The sequence below is a fragment of the Corvus moneduloides genome, chromosome 10 (genome assembly GCF_009650955.1).
Source record: "Corvus moneduloides isolate bCorMon1 chromosome 10, bCorMon1.pri, whole genome shotgun sequence".
Lineage (NCBI taxonomy): Eukaryota > Metazoa > Chordata > Aves > Passeriformes > Corvidae > Corvus > Corvus moneduloides.
This window is the reverse complement of record NC_045485.1, coordinates 6889751-6908981: the sequence shown is the minus strand read 5'-3', so window position 1 is coordinate 6908981 and position 19231 is coordinate 6889751. Positions and strand designations below refer to the sequence as shown.

The window sequence follows — 19231 nt, the reverse complement described above, 5'->3', positions numbered from 1 at the left end:
CAGGATGGAAGGAAAATGTACTGCATATAGGAAAAGGAGGCACTGATCCACACTCCCACAGTTAAATTTACAGGTGATACACTGTCACAATCTACCAAAGCAGTGTTTTTGTATAAGAATACTGCTGCACACGTAACCTACACATAAATCTTGTAGCTTGAACCTCAGCCTGCACAGCCCTGCTCAAAAGTGATCACAGAGTCTCCCTGAGCAAGCTCCTGAATTCTGACAGCTGGTGGTGGCAGTGAAGGAAAAACCCCAACCAGCCAGACTGCTTTGCTCTGGACCAGCTTTTCTGCTTTTGAGACTGGAGCATCACCACTCTTCCAAGTGTCAGCAGTAGTGGCTGTAGGATGGAGTAATTTGTACTCCTTGGTGAGGAAGCTTTTCCACAGCTATCAGAGCTATATCAGAACTTGGATGTCTCTAGTACAGATGCTGATGTGATGTTACAGCTTTCGTACAGGGAGTTAATTTGGAAAATTAAATAACCATTCTCCTACAACTGCATTTGTAAAGGACTGTGTGTGATCAGTCCTAGAAAAAAGGAGATGAGCACTGCGCAAATTAATCCCTTCTTTCTGGAACCTCAGCTAAGTATCAAAAGAACATTACCCAGAGAAGGGAGCAGAACAGACTTCCCTGCTCCTCATGGAAGTCTCAAGGAAGTTATTGCTTCCTCACAGGACTTTGGGTGAGGAATCTAGAAACAGTTTGTGTTTCCTACCCTGGCTGCACGGATGAAAGGAAGAGAATTGTGATTATCCTGAGGTGGGTAGAGCCACAGGGATGTCATTCTCAGGGCTCTGCAGGCAGTGGCTCATGCCCCAGCTCCTGAATGAGGCACCAGTGACATTACACTGTGAAACCCAGCCAGCTCCCTTCAGGTGTCCCTGCACTGACATCTTGTTGAGAAAGCTGAGCAAAACAGAAGGGGTTTTCCACAACTGTGTATTTTGAAACAAACTGGAGGTGAAAGACTGGGAAGCACTTCCTTGCCCTTATAATCTCACTAATTGAAAGGATAATGCAGCTTCATGCTGATTGATTTCAAATTAGAGTTTGTGTACCTTATAAAAGAATTGTTCCTTCAATATGAACTATTTGGTTGGATAGTTTAGAAAACTGTCCATTAGAAAAACCTGCTGGAATTTCTTGTGTACCTGCTCAAGTAAATGCTTTACACAAAAAAGCACATATCTAATCACAGTCTTTCCAAACTGACATTTTCAACTATTTACTCACTGTCTAGTACATATTTTGTTCTTCTGCTTAACATTTATATGACTTAGACATTCACTAAAAAAAACAGATTTTCAGAGACTGTTCAGGAAACATCCCTAAGATTTGATATTTTTAAGAAAATATGGATAGAATATTTTGTTAGAATACCTTGAGCCCTGCAATATATTATGCAATATGGTTTATTTACCATGTTAAACAGAACTGTAATGTCCATTAAATCACTCAGAAAATTTGGTGAGGAAAGTTCCATTTTTTAACCTTTTTTTTTCTCTTGAGAAATACCCCAACAATACCAATTCATCCAAACTAATTCCTGAATTACATTTATACAGCATGTTTGCCAAGTATTTTCCTTTATAGCTACTGATGGTCCCATAGGAAATGCCTTGTTGCATTTTATCAGAAATTCTTCTTTACTTTGTAGTGACAAATAAAAGTAATTATTTTTTCCCTCCTCAGCCATTTCCCCTCCACATCCATTCAAAAGAATGCAGAAGGAAGAGCAAGCACCTAAAACAGGTGAGTCTGTATTTAGCACCAGACTTACAGATGTAAGACATGTTTTGATCTTTGATTTTCCCAAGATTAAAAACCTGAATCTTGCAGAACTCAGCAGTGTGTTTTATTTGGAGATTGACTGACACAGCCAATGTCTTTCATCTCAAAAAAGAAGGTGAACACAGACACTGCAAGTCACCCTGTGGCAACGGGGGCAAATTTCTCATTACTGTGGGTTAGTTTTATTCTGGTTTGTGTATCATAGAATCACAGAATCACACAGAATCACCAGGTTGGAAGAGACCTCTAAGATCACTGACTCCAACCCATGCCCTGACACCTCAACTAAACCATGGCACCAAGTGCCATATCCAATCTTTTTTCAAACACATCCAGGGATGGTGATTCCACCACCTCCCTGGGCGGGCAGACAATTCCAGTACTTTGTCCTCAGTTTAAAAGAGCAAAGTATACAAATCTGATTGTGAGTTTCCCAAGATTTTTTATCTGGTTTTGTCCAAGCTCCCTGCCCCATATGCTGGAGAGAAGATGTTAATTGTGACGCTGACCTCCCTGTTAGCCAGAGTATCCTCCCCTCCCTGTGCTGCAGGCGTTCTGCCAGGCAGAGCAGATCACTGCCTTGCATCTCAGCATCCCCTGCCCCTTTTGGAATCATAATATCCACTCTATTACTCCAGCATTTAATGAAGCCGACTTCATTCCAGCCACATACAACACTTGGAGTCATCTGCAAATGAACCTTCAGTGTGTAAAAACAGAAAGGATTTAAGAAATCTCAGGGCAAACCTCTATTCATTAACTGTAGAAAAAGAAAGGACAGGGAATGAAATAATAATCAAAGACATCTCTTAGCTTCTTATTCTGCAGCCCCCTGATAAGATCTTGCATGACCACAGTGCTGGCCCTTTTCCATCAGAAACCACTCTCATTTGAAATTTATCTGGCTGTTCACCTGCACAGATTCTTCTGTCTTACTATTAGAAGAGACTTGACAACTCTGTCCCATACCTGAAGACTTTTACGTTACTGTAAGATGGAGAGATGGTAAAACCAATTCACTGGTGCAGTCCTTTACAGCTTTTAGTGGCACATAGATACATATGAATGTATGAGATATATAGATATGCATATGCATATATAGACACAAACTTTGCGTTTTTTTAATTACAACCTGTGGGAAATGAAGTTACAAAAAACCCGCAGGTGCTGACAGGGTACGGAAACAGCATTGTGCTTGAACAGACAGAAATGGATACATGTTTCGATCTGAGACCTTGGCAAAGGCTGCCTGAGTTAAAACAATGAGCTTTTGCAGCTTAAAGCAAGAAAGTAGTTTTGTAGTTTTGAAATAAGTATGCCTTATAAGAGTAGAAATGTATTTTTAACAAGTAAAAACATGTTTTATGCAAGAAATAATAGTGATAAGTAAAAGAGTAAAGACTTTTCAGTTTAACAATAAATTTTATAATAGAGTTTTTTAGAAGGTTAAGATGTAGTAATATAAGCCTGTGCAACAGGCCCTAATAGCAAAATGTTGACTGGATAAGAAAACACGCACTGCGGCAAAATCATGTACAGTGATGATTGGTACAAATGCGTTAGCAAGCTTTGTGGCATTTGCTTACTGGCTTAAAAAAGTATATAAGGCCTTGTAGAAAAAAGCTGCTTTTAGCTACCTCAGCTTTTGGACCTGCTGCAGCTGCTGCTACCTTGGCACCTGTGCCTGCTGCAGCTGCCGCCGCTTTTGCTTTTGCTACTGAAACTGCTGCTCTTGATATTAGAGATGCTGTTCACACTATCTCTCCTGCCTCAGCCTTCAATAAACATGAGACTGATTCTGCAATAAATCATCTCTGTGACATCTCTCAGTCATCCCGGGACAATCCCCGAAATCCCAACAACAACCTAGAGTGAAACATTTGGAAACAGGGTTGTGGAACAGTTACGTATTTCTAAAGCTTTAAAGTAAAAAGGGAACACTGTTTTTAGAAAGTCAACATGGTATAATCACTGAAATGAATAAACTCCAAACAGCTCATATCGATGTGAATATTTTCTTAGACCAATTAGTACTATTCTACCAGTCGTAAATGTTCTAGTTGTAAAGACTTCACGGTACATTCAACAGCTCCTATCAGAATAAATTGATTTAAAAACTGTTAAAGAAAGAGACATTATCAGAGCATACAAAGATAAAAAACATTTTCAGAAACTAAGTATTTAATAATTGAGTTGGACTGAAATTGAAACTAAACTATTGAAGTGATACACAGCTAATGAAAACTGACACCTGTTAACTCCACTATTAAAGTTACTATTGATATTCCTTCAGCTACCAAGTAACAAACTCTTCGTAGGTAATAAAAAGGAAAATAATTTATATAAACTGTTATAATGGTCCCATAAAGAAATTTTCATGGGCTTAGGATGGATGTTGGTTATTCTTCACCAGTAAGGACATTTTTGTTGGCCATTAATCTCTCTCATCCTCTCTCTGCTTCATGTGAATAAGCCCAGTTAACATTATTTGAATGTGGTGCTCTGGACTGGGCCATGCCTCTTTCCAGGCTTTCTAGGCTGAGGGCTGGTTTGCAAAGGACAGTTATAATGGGAGCAGGGCAGTGACCTCCTGCTTCAGAAGCAATATTCCCTTCTGAAGCTGTCAGATACCCAATGAAGGGAGCAGCACTACTGCCAGCAGAAGTGAGACAGCCGGGAGGAGAACAGACCACTTAAAAAGTTTTCCAGGTTTCTCTACTATTGTTTAAAAAAATAAGTAACAAACCAAGTAATTGCTATTTTATCTGCTCTTTTTTCTTACAATATTTTACTACCTGTAACAGGAAGCTCTACTGAACAGTAACTCATCCTGGTAGTATTATTTCCCTTTTTTCCTTTTTTAAAAATTCCCTTTATTTTTCTATTAATTAACACCAATCAATCACAAATTAACAAAAGGCAGAAAGTCCCCTGATGTCAGGGAATAAAAATAAAACCATTAAGGATAATGCAAAGAACTTTGCTTCAGAGATGCAGCATGGCCACTGCCAGCTTGGATTTGCCCTTGAAATTCTAAGGCTGAGGAGAGCAGGAAGAGCAAGGGAAGAGAGAGGCACTGTACCTCCCACTACGGATGCTGCAGCTTGTCAGGCTCAATAAAATATTGCCTTGCTCCTACCAGGGTGGAAAACTGCTCCTATCTAAATGGAAAGAATGATCAATACTCCAAGATGAATGCACTTTCTCCCTTATAATGAAACATGGGGACTTTTTTTAGATCAACTTGAATCAACTGAATCTGAGGAATAAAGAGATCAGCCAAAGTCTTAGCCAGAATAAACACTACAAGTTTAATTTCCTGCCTCCTAATTTAAAGGGCTTCTATGATTATTTTATTTATATGCCAGATACTGATCTGTGATTTGTCAGTATAAATTTTCTGCTAAATATCTCTTTAAACTCCAAAAGCTACTATAAATGTTATATACCCAAATGTATATGTATATGATCAGAGATGAAAAAATGCAAAGACCTGGGGAGATCATATCTTTGGGAATTATTCACAAACAGAACACGTTTACCACTTAGCAAATCAGAATAATATTAAGGAGAACTACGAAACCCACCCAATCCTTTGAGCTCCTACCTAACTGAAACAGCCCAAATACCTCCTTTATTTCCTAATCTGAGACCTGATACCTGATTGACATTATCTATTGAAGTGTTCAATTAATTTTTTGAATTTCAGCTATCAGTGCATTTATAAAGCATAAAACTGTTTTATTTCCAAATGGCATCCATTATGTTCCTGAGTACATCACTGGGAAGGGAGCACAGAGATTAGGGATGTTTTCATGTACACTGAGGCCCAAATTATGTTAGCCTTGTTTTCTTGCATTATTAATGTCCTTTCCAAAACTGAAAAGGTGTGGGCTTTCGAACAACCTGACTTCAAAGAGAGCTGAAATGAGCTTTTGGTCTGTGAGTTTGTTCCCTTCTCAAGACAGCACACATAGAATTCATACTCATGAGGCCTCATCATTCATCTTTGAATCTTATCTGGAATTTAAATCACTTTCTCTCATCTCCAGGATCTGCCTTCTTGTTAGGTGACACATGCAGGGATTCTACCTATTAGATATTTCTGTTAAGAGATTGGCAACAAACTTATTTTTCACTCTTTGGAGGGCTCTGTCTGCAAATGGAATTGTGGTCATAAACTAAATGAAATGCCCATTTAACACACCTCCTGAAACACACATTATTTGCTAGAAAACCAAGCAAATACTTTTCAGTTTATTAATAAGACTTAATCAAAACATAGACTTAATAAAAAAAAAAAAAAAGACTATGAGTGTTAATACAAAACAAGCCCTGCTATTGTTTGCCATTACCACTCAAATATTAATATTCAGGGTTTTATTCAGTTTGCTTTCTGGAAACCTGGCTGAAATGCTAATACTCAAATGTTAAAGGTTACATTTGAGTCAGGCATCTTGACTGACTGCTGCTCCAAGGACTGAGGCAACTGGGAGTTCTGGCCACACTCCTGAAGGGTACTCAGTAACTGAGGATTTTTTTTCTCTCTGAGCATAAGGAGGTTGCATGAAGAAAAAGGAGGCTGTCACTGTTAAAAGCAGGATGATACATCCTTCCCTTGCTGCTGGTGTCTGAACAAATACAACACTTGATTCAGGCAGCTTTTAGAATGTTATACAGGTACAAAGACTGTGATTAATGCAAACTAGACCCCAGAGACAAAGAAAACAGGGTAGCTGGGGCTTGTTTGCTTTGGAGGGCAAACACTTGTGCTCAGCTCTGAAAACACCTCCTGAAGAGAAGTCCTGTCTTCTCCCTCTCACACAGTCCCACCTACTCACATCACTCACTTCTGTCAGACCAAAGGACTACACTCCCTTATCGATTCACATTCCACAGGAAGTGTTATGTGCTGGCATGAATTCATTAAATAAACATCCAGACTTGATGCCTCAGCTCTCAGCTACCATCTGGGAAACACTGGGATTCTCAGTCTGCACACAGAAGAAAGCCCACCTGGATACTGCCTGGGGCTGCAGACCTGTCCTTTGCTGGCTCTTTGAAGGGTTCCCATCACCTGGCAAATCCCTCTTCAAAGGCTCTGATCTCTGAAGGAAGTGCTGAGACTGCTTGCAAGGGTTGCTTTAAACGTGCTCAGCAAAGGCAGATAGAGCTGACACGGGTGTTAAACACCTTTCACAATTTCCACGTTTTGGGAGAAGCGATTTACTTGAAAGATTATTTGCTCTGTTCAAAGTGCACAGTGCAAATCGGGGATGAAAGAATCCCTGCTCTTACACAACTCTCACACTGAACTGAGAGGATCTCTCCAGGGAACCACGGGGTGAATCACATGCAGCCCAGAGCCCACTACTCTGGCAGGTCTGGATACTGCAGCAGTCTGAGCTGGAGGCAGCTACAGCAGCACAAAGGCACAGCAAAAATTGGTGCTCCTTCCCCATACAGATTAGTCTTGGATTTACTTTGGTTCCAGCAGGCAATTAGGACATAATGCAGGGAAAAGCAAATGCTATTTTGTTTTTAATGCAGCTAAAAGGTGGCAATGAGTCATACTTGGCTACCTTAATAATTTCTGTAAAGTGAAGAACGGTTGTATGTCCGTGCTTCTGTATTTATACATAGAGATAAGTCAGGAAATTAAACAACCCAAATATTATGCATAGTCTCTTTAGTGAAATGGGGACTGCTGGGACTTTAATTACAGAGCTGGCATTTTGCAGACGGGCTGATTATATGTTATATGCTATAGTAAGGTAATTAGTTATCAGCTGTATTTGTGACTTTGCCAGAGAATGCTGTTATCTAGTCAATATGCAGCTTGCTTTTAGCACTAATCAAAGTTCTTAGTGCTTTTATGGGAGGAAACAAGTCAGCATTGAGGGTCTTCATCCCAGAATAGTTCTGGGCTGATGTTAGGGACATGAAACAAATAGACTGTGGCAAGACATTTTTGATATCAGTGTTGCAAAAGCCCTTAACATTTTATGGATCTCATTAAAGTAATTGTTTAAAGGCTCAAACATTTATTCACAATTGAGCTGTCTGGAATTTTCCCAGTGAAACACTGTTTTGTTGATTGGTAAATGGGTGCTGAAACTACTACTGTTAGAAATAAGACAACAAGTTCTTCAGGGAAAAAAAAAACCACTGAAAAATATGCCTTTGTAGTTTTGCCAAATAGGTCAGGTGTTTGCTTGCTTTCAAAACTGTAAATAACTTAAAGAAAAAGAATTTGAATATTAAGGACAAAAATCCTAATATGCTCCCCTAAAGTATGTAATAACAGACCCAGACCAATTCATATGGAAGTCTTACATGACATGAAACAACTGTAACTGCAGAAATAAAGGTAACAGGTGAATTGTCTGCCAGCTGAGAGCTGTGCATTTCTGAAATTCAAACACAATTAGTCCATTTGGGCTAGAAAGTGGCAGTCAAGGAAAGCAAGAGCAGTTCTGCAAGGAATCCAAGTATGACATTCAGCAATGTCTCATTACCTGAAAGAAACTGGACATTTCCTGTCACCTCTGCATGCACAGGACTATGGTCTCCTATTGCACACTCACGAGTCAGATTAATAACATGATTTTATGTTTGAATTGTAATACACTTAACTGTGATCCCAGTTCTCCTTCTATTTACTATAGCTGAGCACTGTGTGATCAGTTACTGCAAGAATTTTCATTAAATCAGCCACATTTGGTTAAATATTCATCATACGGAAAACGAAGGCTGAATTTGAAATCAGGGTCTCTGTGCTGGCCATAGAACTACAGCAAACCCTCACTCAGGAGCGCATCCAAATCCAGGGATGTTGGCAGAGGTGCCTCAGGGAGAGAGGGCATGAGGCCGCTTCGCAAAGAATAAAAAATGCCATGCAGGCCATGCATGCAATTACAGCAACAGTAAATTACTCTGAACAGGTTTGAGTCCACAGGTTAATTGGAGTAAACAAACTGGAAGGGATAAGACTGAATCAGTAATAAAAGAATCACTGCAAGATTGGAAAATAACTTAGTCAGACCCTGGACTCTGAGTAACTGCTTGAAAAAATGCAGTAAAATTCTGGAGTGTCTGCAATGCCATTAATTGTCCATTTGGAAGAACACCAGAGCAGGGGGAGGAAGATCTGTGCACTATCAGTCTGCAGCTTTTTGTCTGTTTTCAAGCAGTTGTGAGTAAATTAGAAATAAGAACTTAACTGGCTGCTGTGAGGATATTTTAAAATTGGAAGGTTTGTTATAATACTCTACTAGAACTCTGTGCAACTTCTATGGCCTAGTGATGCTTCTTTTGGGAAATTTGCTTGCTGATGAAGGTTTGTTATGACTTTAATATGCAATTACTTAAAAAAACCCTAATACTAAAAAGCATCACAGCCATCAACAATACCAGAGAATGCCAGGAACTTTCCCAAAATTATGATTCAATAAACTTGGAATTTCTAACATTAAAGTTGCACTTAGAATTTCATTTGAAAACAACTTCTGCTCATGGAAAATTTAAGTGAGGAGACTGCTTTTGCCTGCCTAGGAAGTTTCTGTAGGGTTCATTGCCTGCTTATAAAGAATATGCAAGCCTGAAGTAAAAAACGCTTTCAAGACATGAAATTATTCATAAGGATTTCCATTTTCCTAGCCAGCACTAGTACTGCTACAAACTATAAACGGATTCACAATTATTTGTAACCTAATCAGGCGATAATTACTAATGAGAGAATGGTTAATGTTAAATTTTGAAGTTATCCTGGCTATGCCATGCTCTGGCAAAGCTCACGGATCCAAGCACAGCTTCAAGACTACATTTTTAATTGGTAGCATTGAACTGAAAACCTGCACGGTTACCCTGATCTTATTTAACAGCTGCTGATTCTCCTTTATTCTTACACAGTGAATATCCATTTGGTAAGGAAGCAAAGGTTTGGAATCTCAGCCAGTGCAGATTCACACCAGTGGAAGCACTGGCTCATCAGCTCTGCAGATGCCTAATGCAGTCCTTAGGAATTTTTTACTTTCTGCAGCACATAAACACACTAATAACATAAAAGTTCAATATGGCAAATAGATATCAATTCTTCTGAAAGCCAGGTGAATGCAAAAATTGTTTTTTTAATCTATGTCTTAAGACAGTCAATATCTTTAAAAATGTAGCGCTCTTTATGAAAAGTGAAATTGATCTTTCTTCTAATTCCTGTAAATCATGCATTTGGTTTCTCCACCACAGTCATTCCTAATACATCCCAGGAGCTCTGTAAATAAGAATATTGATTTTGATGACCTAGGGAGGTGGTACATTGAGAACTGACAAATCCATAGTACAGCTAAATGACTCCTACAGTCTTAGGTGGGGAGTTGTTTATACGGCTACTTTCACATGACAAATGACTGATATAAGTTTTATTAAACCACTAGCAGCCATAATAATATATTTTTAGAATATTAGACATTACTTAGAGAATAATAGGTAAAGCTGGAAGGAAATTTAAGGGGATATATAAAGTGTATCTCTGTGCCAAGGTTGTGCATGTACCCCCACTACAATTTCAATAATAAATATAAGAAAATAAAATGTACTGGGTAAAGTATAGAAAGGGAAGATTAGGAGATCAAGTTCTTATTTGGTGCAAGTAAACAACTGCATTAGAAAATGCAGCTTTCAAATAAGAATCATTCTATTTAAGGTACATTCACTTGTGGCAGTGACACAGGACACTTCACTGCAGTGGCAGGAAGAGTTTGCAAACTGATTTGCATGCAAGCTGTGAGCTGCTTTTGTAGCCTTGAAACTCATAATGTGTAATACTGATTTTCACAATGGGTTTCAAAAATACGGATGGCTTAATTACAACTTTAAATAATGAAATTGCTTAATCATGCTGACAGATAAAGCACCTGAAAAGCCTGATCATGTAGTGTAGCTGCAGCATGTCTTTGTGCTGTCATGCTGTAACTTCCAGGTGTCTTAGTAAATTAGATCAGTAGTTCATTCATGATGAAATAATTCTATTATAATCCACCTTTCTTGTTGCTAAATTGCATCAAGCAAATATGTCAGTTCAGTAACACTTGATGACTGCAGTTAGGCAGCAACCTGTGTTTAGTTTTTAACTGCAGAACTAGAAAACTGCTCGGTTTTGCATTTTTATATAATTTTTCGTCATGTGCTTGAACATATGCTTTTCTAGGCTTTGACATTGTCAAGAGACTACCCAGATGTTAAAGTAAATCAGTGGAAAAACACCACCATACTTTCTTCCTGAACTGCAGACGTCCAGAAACCCTGGCTCCAAGGCCAGAATAAACAGTTCATGCACATGGATAAATTATATTTATTAATAACACAACCTCTTTGTCTCCTAACCTGCCATTGGGAGGATAAAGATGTCAGTCCTACCTTTAGGTGTTGTTCAGACAACACCTGAATGCTCCAAAGCCAACCTGCTTTTCTTGTAAGATAAACAACAGAGGGGACTCAGGAAATTGCCCAAGATCTTGAACATTTCCAAAACAGTTTGTGTGTGTGCTGTACAAATTCTGGTGGCATAAGTGATCAATCATACAGTGTAAAATAGAAATATTAGAAATAGCTGACAAATAAAGTAAATGTGACTGTTAACCTTCAAAGCATACTTTGATTGGGATTTTGGGTTCTAGGCTTTAAATTTCCCGAGTTCCCAGAGTACTGTAGAACCAGGGCATTAACAGACACTTTAATCCAGCTTGTTTAGGTGTATTAATAACTCCATATCAAGATATTCTCTAAGAAATGAAATTATTTTGAGGGCCTTCCCACAGTATGCTTAAAGAAGGTTAGAGTTTTTATTATTTCATAGTGCTATAGACAGTTTTAAATCCCTTTTATTCTATGCAGAATTTCCTTCTTTTTCTTTTTCCTGCTTTGATTGAGAAATGGGTGTCTTAGGGGCTAAAGGGCTTGGTGTTTGCAACAGTTCTAACTTGCCTTGGGAATGATCGTAACCACATATGGGAAAAACAGTTGCCCATGTAAGACCCAAAGGACAACACATATTAGGGATCATTTAAGAAGGGTCAACCCAGCTCATTCAAAGTCTTTGGGAACAGTAGCTGATCATGAACAGGTGTGAAAATTCCATACCAGTGTAATAAAGCTGTAATAAAACAGGTCACAAAATTGCAAAATGTAGAGCAGAAATATGCAGAAAAATGTCCAAATAATTTCAAGCAAATGCAAATAGAGAAATTATAAAATACTGAGCTTGGTTGCTCCTTAAGGTCATCGAAGTTTTACGGGAGCACAGAGCAGTTACTGTGTTTCACACCAAGCTGTACTGCAGAAATCAGAAATGCACAAACCCACACCAGATTGTAGGGAATACTTCAGAGGTGGCCCAAGGGAACTTCTGTATGTCATAAAGCAAGTTCTGGACAGCCACCGTGATTGGTTTGTCAAGATCTTGTTATCAGTGATAGAGCAGTTGCATTAAAAACTTCTATTAAACAAGCTTCTTTCAGTTGGGATCTCAAAGAATATTTTTGGCATTTATCATCACTGGTGACTCATCCTTGTGCTACCAAAAACTGTTTTGAAGCAAGACACTGAATAAATATTTGTCAAAATAGCATTTAAAGATGGAAAGTGGCAATGAAGTGTATCAGAATAGACAGGGCTGTAATGGAAGGCACTTGAGGTGCCAGGGATGCTGCCAAGACTTTTTAAGTCCTGGAATTATTTCATCTCTGTTGCAGAATCAGTGAGATTCATTTATCATTTATCTCTTACTGGCTCTGTAGGAAAACACCTCACTGATTTCTTTTCGCAGTTTTATTAGAGATGTATGCGCAACACAGTGCAGGCCTGCATACCAAATTCTAAACTAAGTGTTTAAGAGCATAAGAAACTCTTTTGAGCTTCAAGTAATAAACAACTAAACTCCATCATTAAAAAAAAAAGTTAACTCAAATAGAGCATCATGTTTAAAAGGATGGGACTGGCAAGCCTGAGGACTTTTACCTAGAGGAGAAATTTCACGCACAGAGATGATGGAAACTTGCAGCATCCTGTCTCTCTGTGTACCCTTAACCCTCTAGGACTGAGGTCATTGTGTACTTTCCGTAAGTATTCACTAGTTTTCTCTCTCTCTGAATCTCTCAAGAGGGAGGCCACTCACAGTTTTCATTACATGAAGGGTGCTCTTCTCAAAACTGAATGCACGCACGTAACAATTCTAAACAATGTCTAAAAACCCAGCATAAAAGAACAACTTCCAAGCATAAATCCTGTTATTTAATGGAAATACCTAATTTAACCATAAAAAAAAAGAGTCCAGATACCAAATCAATTTCACTTTACCCTCTAATCATGTAACATAAATTCCTTCAAAAGTCAGTTCCTGCTCTACCATGTCCTTGTGCAGTACCTTGTTTTAAAAAAGGAGCTGGGAGTGAAGTGCTTGACTGGCCACAACTGCTTTCTCCAGGGGGAAGCCCCTGGTGCATGTGTGTGGCCAGTGAAGGGGTGAAATGCAAACCAAGGCCTTGCCTTGATCCTTCAGCAGTTCCAGTTCAGTGCCCACAAAGACAAAATGCACACTTAGATTTAGATGCACTACCTTTACCTCTAGTTCCTGTTAGAAAAGGAATTGTTTGGGGCTTTTCCACAATGAAAAGCACTGCAGGTTAGTTGTGCATTATTCAAAGCAATTTATCTCATCTTAGTGAAGAAACAGTAACTTTCTGCGTTATTTATCTGGTTTTGCTGACTTAGAATGACTCCAGATCATGCAGTGCATTCCCTGTTTTTAATGGGATCAATATCAATTTTGCCCATGGCGTGAAGACTGTTTGCAGAATGATAACATCCTGAAAATAATGTTGCGCTGTGAATAAAGTACATGAAAAAATTGTTCATCCCTGGCTCAGAGACCTTTTCCCTCTAAAAAAAGTGCTCCTATCCTATTGATTTAGGAGAAGGAAAAACACCTTTTGGCTTGACTGTCCTCATATTTGTGTGGCAAGTGTAATACCTGTGCTGGACAGAATGCAAAACACACTGTCCTATTTAATGTTATGTATTCCACTGCCACCAAAGGCTTGAATGCCATGGTTCATCATTCAAACTACAATTTTGGTTTGGTTTGCAGCTTTCTAAGAAAGTCAAAGACTATTCTTAAATGGCCCAAATACATATCTGGCTAACTAATTCACTTAAAATCACACCTATGTTCCTATCCATTTGAGACAAATAGATGATGATTTAGTTGCGTTTTACTGTCTTTGGCAACAAAATTTCTTGTAATAGGGTTTAAAAAGTGTCTAATAGTTAAAGTATGAGAAAAGAAATGACAAAAAAGCTGACAAACACATCGTGATACTCAATTGAAACTTTTAAATGGGAAACTCAGAAAAAAGGTCATGATTCTGAAACAAAGGAAACACCTGGGCTTACAAGGAAATAAGTAAAAGGAAGGAACCTCCTCTACCTGGGCATCTATTGCAGTTTTTATTTCCCAGCATTACAAACTCGACACTGATTTTCTTTAACATTGCTCTTTTTATTCCTTTACTTCCAAATTACTGCTAATGGATTCTCTCACAACTAAGACACTTTGCAAAAGGATGAAAGTGGGGAAAATCCCAAACTATTTACATTTCTTTTTTTCCCACGTTCCTCATAAACAACAAGGATACCTTCAGTGTAGACTGTTACCCTTGATCATTAGCACCTTCTGCAGAGGACCTAGCAGGTCACTGGTAAAGGCACGTCTGCCCAGGGCTGTGGCACTCTCAGGTCATGGATCAGTACAGGAAGTTAAAAATTCACCTAGGAAAGGCCATTAATGTAACAAATAGGGCTAAATAAACTCAAAGCCATACTGGAAATAAATCCTTAGGTTTATGAACTGACTTAAAGACACAAATCTTCCCAGAGCTAACTTGGCAGACACGGTCATGTGGAGGTTCCAGACACTTCTTACACAAGCAAGGCTGTTACGGTGCCAAGAGGCTTCAGGTGCACTCAGGTGCAGCTGTATAAAATGTTCTGTGGATCCCTGTATCCAGAAAAGGATGGAGCCTGCAGGTGTGTGCCATACTCACCCACCACAGAAATGAGATCTAGAAAATTCAATTAGACCTGGAATGACAATAAGCTCACATTCCTGGTCAGTGACTTGAAAGAATGAGGAGTCTTGTGGAGTAGATAGAGCCCAGAGCAGCTGGTATCATAAATTTTACTGTTCCACAGTGAGAATGATAAATGATTTCACCAGTTCAAGCTTCACCCTCTTCCAAGGTCACTGGATTCCTCTCAGCAAAAACAATCTCTGCATTGTTGCACTCATAAAGTGAGCTCAGCAATAAAGTGCTCTGCCACATTTTACGCTGCTCTGGCTGTGCTTGGGACCAAGCCCTGGAGGGTCTTGCAGAGTCATCTCTGCACTGTCCTGTCTGCAGAGTCCTGTCCCACAGTGCAGATGGGGGGACATGGACAGCAGCTGGGCACAGCTCACTTCCCAGGCTTTTCTTAACATAACAAAAACAAGAAAGCAGAGAGTATGCCACTACAGAATGAACTCTCTGGAGGTGAGATTTCCAGAGGTACTTCAGTGTCTAAATATGCAAATAATCAACTTAATCTTCTCTTGAAAGTCTAGCCCAGGTTCTTTTCATATTGAGTAGGATCCTAATTTGTTTTATGATGTGGTTTTAAAATATCCTGTGCTTTCTAAGGTGGACCACTCTGGGTATACAGTTAGAAGAAGGCATCATTTTACTACATTATAGTGAAAATTTCTCACTGCCTTGTCTTCAAAACCATGCAAGTTCCTTCCCAGCCATTATTCACATATATTTTATTTTCAGTTTCTTTTAATTTACTCTACCATATAGGCCAGATGGAGCATGAAGAAGAGATAAAGCAGCAATTTTTATGAGGTCCCTTCATGACAAAACTTACAACAGTATCACCATGACAATATAAATTTATCTTCATGGAAGTCTGGGCACACAACCCATAACAAACTTTATTTATACTTTAATCTTACTTTCTTTTTCAGCTATAAACAACAGCTGAAAATATACTGTGGAAATCAATTGACAGCAGCCAAATGAAAGGAAATTAATCAAGTAACCTAAAAAAAAATATTTTCTGTCTCCGGTTTCCATCATGTAGCAGTTTTCAGTAGTAGTTAGGAAGGTTTATGGCCAAGTTACAAGAGTTACACACACAAATTTCTTTTATTGAGAGGACACTGGCTCTTCTCTTATTGTAAGGACACAGAAGCTGGCTGCACTCAATTTTCAAAATTGAAATACTTCCCACAAACTTTGCATTATCATTAATTTAGATGCTTACTACAAAGTTAGAAATACAAATACATCTTCAGCATTCAGAACAGCCTTATCTGAGGTGATGTCAGTTACTCTTGACTTGCAATCTTCAATATGATTTAATTTAAATTTGTTTTAGACACTGTAAGATTTCATATCAAGTACAGCAGAAACTGATTCCAGACTGGTTAACGTGCATGCAAAGCAAGTGCTATGATCACCACAGGCTTTCATCTGATAAACACGATGGAGATCTCATTTTTATATGCATTTAGAAGGTGAATTAGAAAAGTAAACATCCTATAGCTCATCTTCAATAGCATAGTTTGGACTCAAAGATAAGAAGAAACTTGCTTTGAAAAAACAGTACTTTGCTGAAGTCTGTCTTCTTTCATCCAAATGATCCTTATCCTGCCTAGAATTAATAAATCTATGAAAGGCAACTCTTATCTCTTTAATAATAATTTTCTCGCAATATACTCTTAATAATAAGGAGAAATTACATACAGCACAGCAGATGAAAGAAAAGGTCTGCAGATTGGATTTACAATATAATAGAAGAGCCCTTCTGTGTCAGCATACTCTTTACTGAAAAGGTTTCCATCACTTCCATTGTGCTGATAAAGCAGATTTTTTAAAAATGGTAAATGGAAAACTTTTAGGGAGCTATATGCAATGTCACGTCTCCCTCCACTGCCAAAGGATATAAACCTCTACTTACCGTTTAAAGTGGCTCAATTAAAAAAAACAAACTCCTGCATAAAATGACTCAACAAAGTTAACTCATTTCTCTCTTTTTATGTGGACCCTAATTAGAGTTAAAACAGCTGGAAGTTGCAGTGAAAGTGCAGAAGACTCCAGACAGACCCCGGACAGACTTCAGAACAGTTGCTCTGGGATCTGGGTCGTTCCCTGTGCTCTCTAAAGGGGATGAGGAGGAGGGAGGGTCCTGGATAAGAGGAAGCAGGGAGTACCTGGTCCAATTTCCAGTGGAACTCGGCGGGGCGGAAGGTGTCGGCCTGGTCGAAGTCCTTGCGCAGCAGGAACACGAGCCGGCAGTTGTGCACGTACAGCGCGTAGTGGTGCCGGTTCATCTCTGCGGGGAGGGACACACCCAGCTCAGCCACCCCACACACAGCAGCACTTCTGGCTGTGTCTGGAAGTCTCATACACAGACAACACCCAGCCAAATAAGAGAAACCCCAAAGAACTGAGTCTTCTCATGGATCATTATGGTTCTTGCCGGGAGCATCTTCTTGAATTATGCCGTATCAGCTTTGTTTATGTAATCATCCTATCCCAGCTAATAAATCAAATCCAAATGCATATTTCATATAACTAGTTTCAGTGAAGAATTAGAACTGTTTCTCCCAATCTAAATAATGAAAAAAATTAAACATAATTTCATTATTTTATTAATTAATTTCTGTGAAATCTCTCTAGCTATGTTATCCCAGCTGTGTTTGAAATTTAGGCAGTCATCAGTCCACTCAATAAGCTCTCAAGTCAGCAATGTTTAGAGTGGCACCATCTGAGATTAGTTTTTTCTCAGACCAAACAAAATGAGGAGAGATGGCAACACTCTACCGCTGTTGATATTCCCTTTGCATAACATCTTTTCCATACACAGACTCACCTGTCTTGTCAGAGTTGCAGAGAATAGTCTCCTTCTCAGCTCTTAACCCAGGACTAGGTCCATGTTTCATCCACAGAGTGATGGTGAATTGATCAGTTAAATTTTTCGGGACTATTCCATCTGGGATTTTGGCTCCTTGCTTTCCATCAAATTTAAAAATGATGTCATTGCTATCCATGAGCAGCCCAGCTGTCCAGTTGGTTGTTGTACTGGGAGATGGTAATAGGTCAATGGCACCTGAGGAAGCTCCTGCAAATCACATATCATGAATAACACGATGAGAGACCAATGAAAAAGCTGTGAAGATTATATTAATATAGGCCAGGGTTCTGATTCACACTCTTTAGACTGTTTTACTACGCAAGTGGCCCTACCAGCCTCAAAGCCAAATCACTGAAATGTTATAAAATACCAACCATCGTAAACCAGAAAGAAGTTTTCTAGATTAAATGTAGTGCACAGGAAACTATAAAAAATAATGTAAAGTTACCTTTCTCAGAAATGTTCATTATTTTCTGAAATTCATTAATGACATTTCTTCAGCTGTTTCAAGATCTGCTAAGAGTCAAAACAAATTTTCTGCATTTATCTTCCCTCCCTGACAGCATGAAGATAGGCAGGGATGACGTGCGGTAAAATACAGCATGGTGGGGATGAGTGCAGGACAGGCCACACAGTGTCCAACAGACAGACATGGATATCCACAATAACTCTGGTAGGAATGTCAATTCACAGGGGGGATTCACCCTGACCAGGTAATATCATTTCAGTGCTGGTTTCTGGTACATATTTGATGGTTGTAACTCCACGTGTTCTTTAATGATAGACCGAGATGGAAAACACCGTGGTGCCAAGGTCTGATAAAATAGCACAGTTCTTCACAGCTCTATGTTTCCTTACAGCTTAACAGCTGCCAGGCACTATTAAAAACATGTAAGGAGCTACCCAGAGCATTTACCTACTGGTGAAAGACAGCATTTAGCATTAAGGAAATACAATTCCAAGAATCTTTGTGTTCCTGTTGCTGCTTTGCCAAGTAACAATATTGTGAGCAAACCGTGACAGCATAAAAAATCCCCTGCTAAGATATTCTGCCTTCACCATCCAAGAAGAGATAAAAGATCCCAAATCTCTGCAGGTATGCAGAATTTTAAACCAAGAGTGTGTAGAATTGTATCATATGGACTTTAAACAAAAAGTATTATAGTAATGATTTGGAAACATTCACATTATTCTGTAACTGAATGTCTTGGATTCTCCTCTAAAATTTATTACTGTAAAATGAGGCTATTTTGAAGTGATATTTTAAATACCAAACCTAACACCTACAGGTTTATAGTTTGAGCACAGAGACAAAGTTTATTTATTTTACAAACTGTAAATTCTGAATAATACACGACACTGCATTGCTTAATACAGAGACGCTACCAACAGGAATACATCAAACTCAATTTATCCAGAT

General features: G+C 38.8%; 1 protein-coding gene across 1 annotated transcript in view; it reads right to left on the bottom strand.

Annotated features, from left to right (window-relative positions):
* Positions 1 to 19231, bottom strand: part of CLSTN2 (calsyntenin 2) — a 190758-nt gene that overhangs the window by 40379 nt on the left and 131148 nt on the right. The window contains exons 6-7 of the mRNA XM_032119231.1: positions 17770 to 18018; positions 17108 to 17229 (exon numbers count right to left, since the gene is read on the bottom strand). Coding sequence (XP_031975122.1) covers positions 17108 to 17229; positions 17770 to 18018 — 371 coding nt within the window. The remainder of the gene's footprint in view (positions 1 to 17107; positions 17230 to 17769; positions 18019 to 19231) is intronic.